Genomic DNA, 14,190 nt, shown 5'->3' with positions numbered 1-14,190 from the left:
ATGGATACATACATGCATGCATACACACTTTTTTCTCGACAACGCAAAATATACACATACATGCACATGCACATGCATTCACACATGCGCACACGCATGCATGATGCGCGCGAGGGCACCCGCCGTGCCCCCACCTACCTCTCCACAGCCGCATTTCTCCCCGCCCCCTGCACCACCACCACCACCACCACCATCACCCTCGTCCTCTCAAAACACTTACCTCACCACCCCCCCCGATGGACATGCCATCATCCATATTCGGATCGCATCGCCTCGAGCCCTGAGTCGTGTTTCCTTTCTTGTCCCAAATTCCCCCCTCTCCCTTCCCCTTTCCCCCCAACCCCCCCCCACACACACCAAGCTGGGTATCATTTAGACGGACAGGTCGTTAGGATCCCAACAGCCACACAGCCCCTCACCCCCCACACACACACACAGTTGTCCTCGTCAAACATTGTACAAAACGCGTTCCGACGACCCTCGGGGTCCTGTGACCCACGGGTCGCGTGGTCATAAGATTGAACGCGGTCCCGTAGCGTTGCATGACCCATGGGTCAGTCCGTTCCTATCAATATCCAGTCCGCCCGGTTTAACCGCAGGTCGTTGGCGCCACCAAAGTCGATAATCACGGCTGGCGGAGGTCCCCACGCTCCTGTTGTACCTCCAGGCCCTCGCTGCCGTCACCCCACTCGACGTCCCTCCCGCCGCCGCCGCCGCTGCCGCCGCTGCCGCCGCTACGGGTTTGAAGCTCGGGTGTGCCGTTGGCAGTGCCGGAGGCTCTGCGGATTTCCGCCAGGCCGCCGTACACCCCTTCCGAAACATCCCCAGGTGCCGTACCGCTACCACCGCCAACACTACCGCCAACACTACCGCCATTGCGCATAAAGAAGAAGATGCCCCTCCAGCTTGGCGGCGGCAGCGGCGGGTAAAACCCCCCGACACCCCGTCCGGACGACGGCGGCGGCATGTACGGCATCTCGTCCCGTACAATCCATTGCTCACGCAGCCCCGTGCCTGCCTCAGGCCCAATTCGATCAAACACCTTGCCGCCGACGCCGACGCCGACGCCGACGCCGACGCCCGCTTCATCACCGCCCCCTCCGCCAACCTCGGGGACGCCTCCGCAACCGCTGACGCCAGTGTCGTACTCCGTGGCGGAGCTCTGCTCGCTGCCACTGCTGCCGTTGCATGCTCCGGCCGGGGGAGCCCGGGGGGGCCCTGCGACAGATTCGGAAGTTGCTGCAGCGGCGCCGCTATTGATGAGTACGGCAGCCTCACGCCGCTGCGCCTGCTGACGCCGCAGCCGCTTTGCGGCGCGAGCGCCTTGGTGCGCCGCCGCCAGCGACAACACTGCAGCCGCCAGCCACACTGGGCCCGCCAGGAGTCCCAGCGCCGCTGCTCCACGATCATGGCCAGAGCAGCCTGCAATTCAAATATTTGAAAATCGAGACACAACGTCCGCCCCGGCACTACCTTGCATCATAATAAAAACACCGTCACCCCCAAAATCCCTCCTGCCTGTGGATCCCCCTCCCGGCGGCTAGAGTCTCGGTAGAGGTCATGTGACCTGTGACCGTTGCCTGCATGCTCGGATCAGGACTGGTTCATGGTTTGGTGGGAACGGCTTGTGGCGGCGTTTCGGTGCCGTTTCGCGTTTTTGCCGTTTCGCGTTTTTGCCGTTTCGCGTTTTTGCCGTTTCAGAGCTTCTGAATCCTTCTTAACATTCAAAGTAACTTCAAGAGTTCAATTTTCATTATTGGGGTAGAGGGCACCGTCCACATTGGAAGGGAAGACTACCAGTGAATGGCCAGGGAGGGGGAGGGGCCCTTCTCGCTACGCGCCGCTCCGGAAGAGACGCCTAGTCGGTTGCATCACACAACGGACTCTGCCGAGCCCTTGTCTGATTACCTGTATGTACGAAGCGGTACACCACTCTGCCGCGCTTGTACGTCTTCACCACGCATGGTAGTGTCGTTACAGCGGCTGCTGCGGTCGCGGCGGAGGCGGTGAGCAACCACATTACCAGGTCCGCCGTCGCGCACGAGACCAAGTACATCTGTACGTCCGTATGTCATGCGGGGGCACCGGGGGGGATAAAGACCGGGGGGGTGCAAGGAGGACGACGACGACGGAGGGTGAAAGGGTAAACTCAGGTAGTTAGGTAGTTCGGTAGGTAGTTTGGTAGGTAGTTAGGTAGTTAGGGGGGGAGAGCGGCGACCCAGAGGATGAGTATGTCGCTGCCCGCCTTTCCCTTCCAGATCTCACTGCTGCTGCCGCAAGGCGCTGGCGTGTCGACCTCTGATTGAAAACACGCACACCCGCACGACGGGAAAAGAAAACACACTCTCCCGTTCCGCTTGCCCCTTGCCCCCTCTTACCCCCCAACACCGCCGCCTCACACACATACTCCTCACACACTCACACACTCGTGGCGAGACAGACGCGGCTACAGACACCTGTTTGGTGAGCTCCCCCTACTGGCGGGAAGGTCGGAAGGGAGCCGCCGCCACATATCCGGTGAACCTTCGGTGTCCACAACGCGGTCGGCATGACATCATCTCATAACTACCCCTACCGATTACTACGCGCGTGTCTAAACCGCCGCCATTATTACAGCAAGAGGTAGTCCTCGAAGCGTTTCACGAAATCATTACATACATGCCGTACTCCACAAGCACGTGACCTTCGCGACCTTCGGAACGTACCCCTCCCCCCTGCGCCGAAACCGGGAGCCGTACTTCTCTCTAATTTTCGCACCTGCGTGTGTCCCAGCATCCACACGCCACAGACGCCGCCGCCGCCGCCGCCGCCGTTTCCGCCGTCGGCGGCCCGCGCCGCCGCCACCGCCCGCAGCGCCTGCCATACCCCTAGCACTACCGCTACCCCTAGGCCTAGGCCCGCTACCGCCACCAAAAAGCCGTACACGGTCGTCCAGCTGTAGTTCCTCAAGCACGCCATGGAGGCCAGGCAGCCAACAGTCAGCGCAGCTTGGGCCACCCTGAGCACCTCCAGGGGGGGGAGGGAGATGTGGGGAAATGGGGACGGAGATTTCAGGATGTTGTTGGGTGGGGGGTGGGGTTGCAATGTAAGGTGGTGGTGGTGGTGGGGGTGGGGGTGCCTGGACCGCGGCGTACGAGGAGGGAGAGAAATCCCAGGTGGAGGAGATCTCTTGGGGGTACGGCGACGGCAGTGGCGGCGGCGGCAACGGCGGCAGATGATGCAAGAAAAGCCTTTCAGAGAAAAAGGGATATTCCGCATTTTACAAAGGACGAAAACAGGACGTGTTGCGCACACGCCCTCCACTCGAACATAACCCCCCGTACTGGTGCGCGGTTGAGACCAGGGGGGACCCGGGGCCGGGCGCCGTCGCACATCAGCAGTGGCAACAGCAAAAAGCAGTAGAAACAACAGAAGAAAAGTAGTAGCAAAAATAAAAGTAGCAGCACCAACAACGACAACAGCAGCGGCAACAACAGCACACATACATTGCTCGTGTGCGCAGCTCAAAAAGCACGTGGTGGTGCACAGCACAGCACAGCACGCACCGCACCGCAAGGCAAGGAAGCTCTGCGCCAGCCACGCAGCCTCCTGCACCCGAAAACTGGACGACGCCAAGCACGCCGCCTGCGCCGCCGCCGCGCCGCCGCCGTTGCCCCCTCCGCCATGTCCGTACAGCCCCGGAATATCTACCTCGTCCAACGCCGCCATCCACGAGGGCCTGGACTCCGGCGGCACTTTCACGCCGTCGCGGCCGTCGACGACGCCAACGCCAGGGACTGTGAAAGCGACCGGTGGAGGCGGCGGCGGCGCCGCCGCCGCCTCCCAGTGCGGTCCCGCTGGCGGCGCTGCCGTACTCTTGTCCCGACCGCCGGCAGCACTTCCGCTGACGCAGCGGGTTCCGCCACCCAGGACAGAGCGCCACACCGCCGTCAGGCCGCCCGCGATGCCGCCGCCGCCGCCGCCGCCGCCGCTGCTGCTGCTGCTGCTGCTGCTACTGCGCCCATCTTCCGCTGCGCGCCCTCCCTCGTCGTTACGTGCCCCCGGCGGTATACGAGCAGCCGTGGTAGGCTGTACAATGCGTACGGCTGCCTTCTTCCACGCGCTGTGTGTGCGTGTGTGTGTATGTATGTGTGAGAAAGGCACCGGCCAACCGCGGAGGGGGTGTTTGTGTGAGGTATGTGTGCTTGAATGTGCGCATGCTAGGCGGGGACGGCAATTCGCACGTATGTATGTCGGTATGTGCGCCCCGTGTTAAGGTCGTATAAGACCGCGCCACGAGTGCAAAGGTTTTAGAAGGAAGTTCATGAACTGCTGTACGACCAGGACCCACCAGGTAGCCACCCACCGCATGTACTCGATCGCGAGGTTGATGCGGCTGTCAGCACCCAGTCCGCTGTGTCCAGCCCGCCACAACAGCACCTCGTACAGCAGGCTCAGGGAACCCAGGAGGGCCATACCAAACACAAGACCCGTGGCCTGAGGGAAACGTCGGCGGCGGCGAGGGGGAGGGGAGCGGAGCCCGGGGGGCGGGGGGAGAGAGATCACGTGCTACATCATGACCTATTAAAAGGAAGTAGGAAGCCGCCCGGGTTCGGTTGGGGGAAATGCTTTTAATAATGATAACAACGTGTGAGGAAGAACCTGTACCGACAATAACATGCAAACATGCGAGCCACTGGGAGGGCATCATTCCTGATGGGGGAAACCGGAAATGAGCTGCCGACGTCCTGGGCAGGAAGTGCCCAGTGGCCGTCCTAAGCGATGGGGAAAACTGCAGGAGGGGGGGGGGGTTAAGAGAGGAGGCAGACGAAACCCGCACGCCTGCTGGGGGAAAGGGGGAAAGGGGTATTGGAGAGTTTTGGGGGAGCAAAAAAGACAGCCAGCCATTCGAGCGGCAACAGGGAATGGAAAACCGAATGGACAGTTTTCCACGACTCGTCAGCTCCTGCCGTACATTCGCCGCAAATACGAACACGTATCGAAGTGGAGGCACCACACAATGGAAATGTTAACTCAGTCAATCAGTCGAAAACGACAACAGCTCCCAAGTCACCTCACAGGAGTGAAAACCCGTATACATATACGACTTACGAACAAACAAATAGCTTTCGAGAGTCCGGAAAGTGACCCAATCCAACCAAACAAAGCTAACCAGACAAATGACCCACCCCCCCACACACAGAGACTCTGATGCGAAGCAGCTCACCCCCTTGAGTTTGGCACAGTCATGATGTCGTACACAACTCATCCTCAACCGGTGTCGGAGCCCCAGTCCCGCAGCTGCCGACGTGGCCGCGGTGGCGCTGCGGGGCGCGGGGAAGGAGGAGTCCCCGGGGGGTGAGGGGGAAAGACGAACCACGAACGAGAGTGAGCGGGGGTGAGGGGGGCGGGGAAAGAGGTAAGGGGGCCGGGGGGAAGGAGTCGGTTACAGGAACAAGATATACCGATCCGGATTCGAATCCGGATCCGGACGGCGGACTAAAAAGGAACGTAGATCCTGATGTTATTTATTTTCAGAATTAGGTTGGCGTGATATTCCGTTTAAATAAAAGATTAGACCCGGATTGCGCAATCCCGGAAAACGGCCCCCACCACCTCACCAGAAAAGGATCCATACGAAGTCAAACAGGATGTTGACGGACAGAGCCAGATGTCTGGCTCTGTTGTGCCACTCCAGCATCCCCACAACCAAGATGGCCGCAAGCGTAATTACTGCACAGGTGCCGCCGAGGTGGGTTTTTAGAGTGGGGTTCGCGGGACCTGGTTTCGTTGTTGGTAGTTGGGAGCTCGGAAATGAAGGTGAGCATACGCGAGAGGGGAGAATTCATACAGAGATTCTCGCTGAGTCAGTCCGGTCCGAAGCTCATAAGATTCGGAAACGCATGTGCATATGGCACGGCAGGACACTTAACGAGCAGGAGGCAAAAGGGCGAGAGTGCTTCCTGCTCTTTCAAGACTTGACGTAGCGAGTTCCCACAAAAAAGCGCAATATTGCGGAATAGAAAATAACAATATCAACCTGTAATGTTAAAGAAACTGCCAAACGCAAAGTTAGCTAAGTTAACGAAGTTGTCAAAAGAGGCTTTCATAAGCAGCAAAGGTCTCGAGCGTTTCCTGTTTGTTTAATGATCGGAGCCAGCTCGGTTGAAGTAACATTTTTACCTGTTACAGCCAAAAGGTAACGGAACGGTGCCAGGCTGGACCAACCATCCTCGGCAATCACCAACGAAAGCGCCGCGAGTGCCAGCGCCCATTGCGCTGTGCGCATGTATTTGCCCCACTGAGGCGTCTCCTGAGCTTGCCGCGAAGGTGAGGGCGAGGGCGGCCGCGGCTGAAGACCGACCCGCGGGTCGTTCTCAGTTGGTGCTACCTCAGGGGCCGGTGCTTCACCAGCATCGGTGCCCCGGCTTACGGGTATCATCCCTACACCTCTGTCTTGACGGCGTTGCAGATACTTTTCGCGCTCTGCCGCCAAGGCTGCGTTCGCTGATTGGCCGAGTCCTAACGCGAAAAAGTGTTGTGCGGAAATGAAAAAGGTTCTTCTAAAGTGAAAAAGGCCGGGGTCTCTTCGCCGTTAGCTAAACGTCTTCATACAGTGCTCGGGTAGAAGACAAGGCACGGAAGGTCGACGGTAATAAGGAAACAACCACATTTTTTTCAGGACATGGCAAAAGTTTTGGCTGGTACCTTATGGGAACGGATCGCAGAACACATATGTTGTGACAGGCCAGGCAGATGATACAGCAGCTGTCTAAGTCACTCAAGCTCCCCTCGGACGGAGGGCCCTCCTCGGATCATGTAATAGACAGCCAGCCGTGTGCATAATCGCGCGCTGGAAAAAGAAAAAACGATGCCTACTCGCATAGACTGAAACAGCGTTTGTGTGCGAATTGGAAAAGGGTTGTTCCCAGATGAAAAGGTGCACGATGGCCTCCACATCTACAGAGATTCCTGCTAGGAACCTGCATCTCAAGAACGGACAGGGAAAAACGAAATGGGAACTTGCGTAATAAATGCAAGTTTCGGGAATGCACGAGACAGAAAAAGGCAAACAACGACGTCATCCCATGACGATACGCCGGGAGAAAGGTGTCCGTAAGGAAGCACACGGCAGCGCCTGCCTTCGCTACATGCTCTGTGGCGTAGCTAGGTAACAGGCAATAGCAGTTAGGTATATTACAGGGTGTTGCGTGCACGAGGGCGTACATGACGATACGCCGGGAGAAAGGTGTCCGTAAGGAAGCACACGGCAGCGCCTGCCTTCGCTACATGCTCTGTGGCGTAGCTAGGTAACAGACAATAGCAGTTAGGTATATTACAGGGTGTTGCGTGCACGAGGGCGTAGTAGCGCAATGCGGGGCGTACCAGGTGACTACAATCGCCGGGGTAGCCCATCTGTTCAACGGGTAAGGATACATAGCATAAAATACTCTCAAGTGCACGCAGGCGGCAATTAATATTAAGAACTTACGCCTCCGAGCAGTACTGAATAGTGATTCTCAATTTTGACCAAGGAATCTCGTTACCCTGGATTCGTGCGGCGCACCGAGGCACATAGCTTGCGTGTATGTTTGTGTGTGTTAGCACATAGCTTGCATACCGCGGCCGGCCATCGTTGTTGCTGCTGTCGCGGCATCATAGCAGTAATAGAAGCACCCGTAGCCACGGGCTCGCGGCCTTGCACCTACCCAAGCTTTTCGCTTGTTGGACGGCCCCTACGACCCAAGCTAGACCTAAGCCGACGACCTTGGAGGTGCTAATCCACGCACCCACCCACCCACCCATCCAAACCTTGAATATATCGCGTATCGTTCTGTGTACATAGCTCTTTCCTTACGCGGGCTGAGATTACCGCAATCTACCATCCTCCGCGCGGCGGACACCACTGTAATCGCCTCCGCCGCCACACCCCGACTGCCGACGAGGAGGGGGCCTGCGCACGGCCCAAACTGAGTCCGCTAGAGATGCGTGTATGGCCGGCTGACTATTGCATGTATAGGGGGTGTCGAATTTCCTTTTTTTGTAGAAGTTTATGCTAAACAATGCAGGGTCTTTGTCTAGGAGGCCGGGGATGTGATTTCATGGGGCTGAAGTTGAGGACAAAGCCATCAGAAGTAAAGCTTTTTGGCAAAGCTCGAAAGTTACGTGGGGAAAGGTTTGGGAGCAAAGGTGCAGGGTGGAAGCTTCCAGACTGTCTAGAGAACGCGCGGAGCGGTGCCAGTGCTGACTGACAGCACCGTACATGCGATTACTTGTGCGCCGTGCGAGAAGTCGGAGATGCTCTTGACGAAACCCATGAACGAAATGGAAAGGAACTGGTTTTGTTAGGTATCGAAAGGACCCATGTAGCCGCATCCGACAGTGGGGCGAAAGCAATGGAACACCGGGTACGGCTTTCCGTGAAATGGCCGGAGGCATTCGTCGGAGGACTGCATTTGCTTAGCAGGGCTAGGGCGAGAGGTAGGGGCGGAACGGAGAACTGATGCCCATATTGGGTTGATCATGCATCGGATTGCCCCGTCTGTACTGCTAAGGGTCCAGGTGAAAATGCAAAATCAGGAGGTATTTGGAGCTGGATTTCACAATGTTCCGATCGCGAGATGCTCGAATAAGGGGCATGCAAGCAGCGCATTATTTCCAATGCCTGTCGACACGAATGAAACACATTGCAATATTGGCGACTGCTGGTTCAAGCTAGTGGACCTATGTCCGTCCCTGCCAAAGCTCGAAGGGGTTACTGAAGCCGCGTGTAGAACGGACGCCTTGTGCATTTTGAGTTACCACACTTCATCGTGTAGGAGCAGCGTTGGATGTAGCACATACTGGGTGTTTACGCATGGTGTCTTTGCCGTCCAGATTAAAACCCATCGCAAGAACTGCCTAACGGATCGCTGTAGAGCTCATCTAGACGAGCTTTCAGCATCACAGACACATCGAAACGGGCGTTGAAAAGGACGCCTGAGACCGATTGTTGAAGTGGGCGGGGAGGAGGCCATGACCGTCGCCTTTTGGACTCACTTAAATGTTCCGACAGAAAGTGGCATACATATAAAAAAAGACGTTTCCGCGGGAAGCTCTTATTTTTGTTTTCATGTCTACTGTTCAGAGTTTTGCTGTATTCGCAGCGTCTTCGTGCCAGGATCCAGCTCGTACCCCATTCAAAGACCTGAAAAAAAGGTGGAAAACATCCCTTCTCTACTGCTGCCTAAGCTATGTGTTCTTAACAGTAAAGCAATTCAATTCTTATCATGGGCTTGGCTAACAAACTCGACTAAAATTGTGGGACATTTTGCGCTTGAAGGAGGCGCATCCGTGCGCTTGCTTGTCGTGGAGTAGTATAAGCAGGAATGGAAGAGGTAAGTTGCTCTTTCATGAACTTGCGCTACTGTCCTGCGTGTGACAGCTGAAGTAACAATCAGCGCGGCTACGCAGAATCGCACCGACTACACGGAGGTGCCCCAGGTTGGAAAGAGGCGGAGTTCTCTGGGAGCTCTTAACAAGTCCAAACCTGTCACAAAGCTCAAGAGCATGTTCGAAGCAAAGGGTGAGGGCATGTGCTTTCAAAAGGAGGGCTTAAACATCTTCGTCTGCAATCCATGCGTTACGGAACGTGAACTTAATACAAAGTCTCGATATATTGCAGGTGCAGCACCTAAGGCCAAGGATGCTAGCCTACTGAGCAAGCTCAAGCCCATCTCCGCGAGCCATGACGCTGGCTCTTTTGCAGCAGCTCTATCGGGATCTATGAGCGCGCTAAAGATGTCAATTAGTGGGCCCATAGGACTACCTCCTACGACGCCTCCGGAGCCTCTGTTCGCTGTGTTGCCGGGCCCAGCGGAGCCGGACGCGATGCCGAACCCCAGTCCTCCACGCAGCGTTGAAGAGATGCGGACAAGCATACCGGGCTACGAGTCGCTACCCGACGGCAGTGAGGCCGATGCAAGGTCAGCAAAATCGCCTGGATCTGCCGGCTTTCTGAAACGTATGAGTAGCAGCCTCAAGAAGGCTCTGACGCCTAAGTCGTCGGGCGGGAAGCACAAGCATGGGGGCTTCAGCCCAAGCTACGCTGGAAGCGAGGCGAGCAACTTGTCGCCGCGTCCATCCGGTCAGCTGCTGCTAACCCCCTCCAGTCAGCCATCCTCCACCTCGCTGGACCTCAACTGTCGCAGCGACCAACAGCAGTCAGCACCACTACGGTCACCCTCGGGTTTAATGGGTTATGATGTTCACAGCGCACGCGACGACTGGGTGCGCTCCTGTGACGGCAGCGCAGAGGGCGCGCCGCGTCCCATCTTCAGCGGCTCGCGTCCTCCCAGATCACCCAGTGTGACGCCTCCGGCAAGCGGCCCTTATCTCGATGGCCTCACCACACAACATGAGGTTTCACTCCAGAGCACATCACGGGACGTCGCCCCTCGACTGGCCCCCACTGCTAGCCCGGACCAGAGCCAAATCTTCAAGGACGTTACGACTGCGGGCGCTCCAATGGTCGCGGAAGACAGTTTCATAAGCACCGACGCTGATGGGGGTGTCTTTAGCGGACCCACCCACGGCGCAGTGCCTGAGGACAGCTTCGCGGAATCTCTGACGGCCAGCCCAACCGTGCTAGAGGGGAGCGAGGTGTCTCGTCGCAGCCCGCCTGCACGAGAAGTCAACATGGGTGCTGCGCTCTTTTCACCTCCACATCCCCTTTCGTCAGAAATCGCCGTTGTTGCTGATGCTCAAGTGGATGACCTGGTTTTTCCTAGCCTCCTGTCAACCGACCTACCAGAAGCTATGGTGCTCGTGCCGGATGCCGCTGCCCCAGCAACCGCACCGCTAGTCGCCGAATCGCTCGGTGCCATTGCCTACACATCTGCTGACGTTGACATGGCAGCGTCCGAGGCCATGGTTCCCGCCGAGGAGTCATTGGTTGCCGTGCTGGAAATCGAGCAGGTGGCTGCAGCATCAGCGGATACCATTGCAGCGGCCGCGTCCATGGAGGTCGAGGGAGCCGCGCGACAGGAAACTGCCTTCCAGCAGCCCTCGGAAATTGCAGGTCGCCCGAGCTTCGGTGTGCCTGCTTCGCTCGACTTGGACCTCGCCGCAGCTGCTAAGAACAGTCCCGGCAGCCCTGACGCCGAAACCCCGACCGCCGGAGGCGACACGGATAGCTGCATTATTGGCTTGACGCCTGTCCGCCCTGGCACTGGCGCCTTGTGTGAGATGAATGTCGACACGCCCACCTTGAGCACAGTTGCTGAGGGTTCACCGGAAGCATCTCCAGCACCCTCGTTAATGGAATATCGAGCAATGGACCTTGGGAATGAGTTCAGCTTGGCTCAATCACTGCACGTCCTGCACGAGATGGACGTTGAACAGGCACCATGTGGCGCAAACGATGCGGGTGGCGATGAACCCCTGCCATGCGAGCAGGGCGATGCTGCGCCGCAGTCCGATAGTGGCAATTCTACGGTTGCACCGGAGGAAAGTCGCGCATTTGAGAGCCCTGCCCCGCCATCGCCTGTCCAGGAGCTCACATTCTTCAATGAGGATATTATAGCGGCAACTTCGGTCGTTGACGTGGATATGGACTGCCAGGACGGCGTCGACAGGGATCTAAGTGCGGCAAGCATGAACAGCGGCGCATTGCAGCTGGAGGGCTCCAGCGCAAACGATTCCGATGCATCGGCAGTCGCGCCTACTGCACTGGAAACACCACCAGAACTCATGTACGAGGAGCCGGTTGCTACAACTGCTCCTGAACCCGCCCAAGCGGCAGAAGTTGCCACGCAGCTGGCGTGCGTCAATGACGCCGAGCCTGTCGCCGGCATATCTACAAGCCCTGTCCACGGCGGCTCTGTGTCCGCCCAGCAATGCCCGGGTGCTGACTCCGCCGTCTGTGGCAACCCTGGTGCTGACTCTGGTGCCTCATTAGAAGCTATTGACCAAGAGCCGCATCCACCGCCAAGTGATGGAATTTGCTGTGCCTCGGCCGTCATGGCCGATGGGTTCGTGGGGTATCAGAATCTCCCTATGCAACCAACGCACGGCGCTACCGCGACGACGCAAGCTGGCCAGGAATTTCTAGCCAGCGCTGTTGACCCGCCAGCGGACGTCTGCAACGCCTCGAACGACAGCAGTCTGTCCGTGGAGCTGTCTACAGATGCCGCGGTTGCCATTGGCCCATTGCCGGAGGCTTCGGATCCTGCGACGGTTCCTGAGGTCGAGCAGCCACCCGTTGGTCACATGGCGACAGCACCACTCGTTGCCATCAGCGAGGGGGATGAGCCAACGGTCGCCGCTGCCGAGTTAGCAGCGCCATCCGTTGCCGATCCTATCTCAGTGGGGTTGGCACCAATGGCACCTAGCACAGAAGCTGAAGAAGACCAGCATGTCTTCATTTCCGGACAAAGGGATGAACCAAGCGCTGTTTCCAACCTGCTAATGGCGGAGCAGGACGTCGACATGGAGGACGCGGGTGGCATCACTGAGGACGCGTCCAACCTATCAGACCAGCTACCTGGCGCCGTGCTGGTACAAGATGACATAATCGGATTGCCAGGATCGCCTCCAATTGCCGATGCCGGCCCCATGGTCGTGCCGGCTGCAGCAGCATACAACCCGGAGGTGTTGGAGCTGCAAGACGACATCGCGAGTGCTGCTGCAGGCGATGCCCATCCAGATGATGTTAGCCCACAACCAGCGCAAGCGGAGGTGCTGTTGCAGGCTACCGCCATTGAGACATCTGTAACCGAAGCAGGCGAGGTAGTGGACGAAAGCCGGATTACATCTTGTGTGGCCAGCCAATGCGTGAGTCCGCATCTTGGGCAACACGACCTTTCCACGGGAGCGGCAAAGGAGCCACAGCAGGCTGGCGCCGGCCCGCATGCCATGCCGTTTAATCTTGAGAGCAGTTCCAGCCAAGGTGTCTTGGACGTGGAGAGTGCTCAGCAGGGTGAAGGCGCCGTTGATATTCCGCCTGACGCGCCTGCGCCTGACCGGCAGGCAGAGGAAATGGCGGGGACTGAGAACACGCAATCCATTATTGATGAGCCGCCGTTGCCTGAGCCTGCGGTGCCCACCATGGAGTCTCCAGCATCTGCAGTCGACCCCCTATCTGATCTGCCGGCGGCAGTAAATGATCAGCCCGTCGACGTCGATGCGGACCTTATGGAGGTGGATAGCTCTGTGGCTGTTGCACACCTTTCAATCGCCACGGCGGGCGCGCTGGACACCTGCGTCAAGGGTATGACTGTGGAAGCAGACACCGGCGCGTGCATGTTGGATCACGATTCTCCACCTGCCGAAATTTCACTAGGGCAGGTTGAAATGCAACAGCAGACATCAATTCCGGCTGTCGACCCAATCGATACCTGCATGGCGCCCACTGGCGTCGATGGGAGCACCACGGCAGCCACCGCGGGTGGTGGTACTCCCATGGCGGTTATTCCTCCGACTACGGATGGCGCTGTCCCCGCAGATCTTAATGCTGGTGCGACTGCTGCCGATGTTCACGCCTCACTTCCCAGCGTGTCCGCCCCGCCAGCTCACCCACCTGGTGTTGACGTTCCAATGGCTGACTCCTTGGAGGCTATTGAAGCGCTCTGGGGCAACGATGATCTGCTGGCTGAGCCCGGAAGTGCCACCGCCAACATGCCGATGCCGCAGGTCAGTTCGCGTGTCGGTGGTATGTGCGTGTTGGTGATAGAAGATTTATGCCGAAGTGCAGCAGCCATGAAAGGTTCGACCGCTTGACCACTATGCCCTTCTCGGCCTGCCTGCACAGGTCGCCTCGTCGCCAATGAGTGCCTCCTCAAAGCAAGCGGATTCGCCCGTCCTGCCGCCATCTGGTCGCAAGGTGGCACCGGGTGTCATCTTTCAGGTGCGCTTTCGTCGGGTCTGCTTTCTTCCATGAGTTGCATGGTTGTCTGGATTCCTCTTCAATTGTTACGCGTGATGACTTGGACGTTGCAGGTACACGTTATGTAAGCATTATTCGGATGGCTCGTTGATCTGCTGCCTGTCTGGCACTAAAGTGTGACTCCTTTATTGTGCCGCGTTTAACAAGCGTCGCTGTATGCCCCTGGGTTGCAGGTCGAGCGAGAATCCCTTGATTTGTTTTCTCTGCGCAACTCATGCGCTGCACGGGTCAGTGAAAGCCTGATGGTGGAATCGTTGGATACCTTCGAGGGTATGGGCATCTGCGCG

The 14,190-nt window shown here is 57.8% G+C and overlaps 1 protein-coding gene across 1 annotated transcript; it reads right to left on the bottom strand.

The window, feature by feature from the left end:
- Positions 1–625: 625 nt before the first annotated feature.
- Positions 626–6,268, bottom strand: VOLCADRAFT_96599 (uncharacterized protein; the record flags this gene model as incomplete). The annotated part of the gene is made up of 8 exons (XM_002955583.1): positions 626–1,422; positions 1,909–2,056; positions 2,758–3,006; positions 3,691–3,883; positions 4,346–4,476; positions 5,207–5,303; positions 5,601–5,712; positions 6,163–6,268. The coding sequence occupies 8 exons, from the start codon at positions 6,266–6,268 to the stop codon at positions 626–628; spliced, it is 1,833 nt and encodes a 610-aa protein (XP_002955629.1).
- Positions 6,269–14,190: the final 7,922 nt, after the last annotated feature.

This window comes from Volvox carteri (assembly GCF_000143455.1).
Source record: "Volvox carteri f. nagariensis unplaced genomic scaffold VOLCAscaffold_53, whole genome shotgun sequence".
NCBI classification, from domain to species: Eukaryota; Viridiplantae; Chlorophyta; class Chlorophyceae; order Chlamydomonadales; family Volvocaceae; genus Volvox; species Volvox carteri.
Note: the sequence above shows the minus strand (reverse complement) of the source record. Positions and strands in the feature narration are given on the sequence as shown.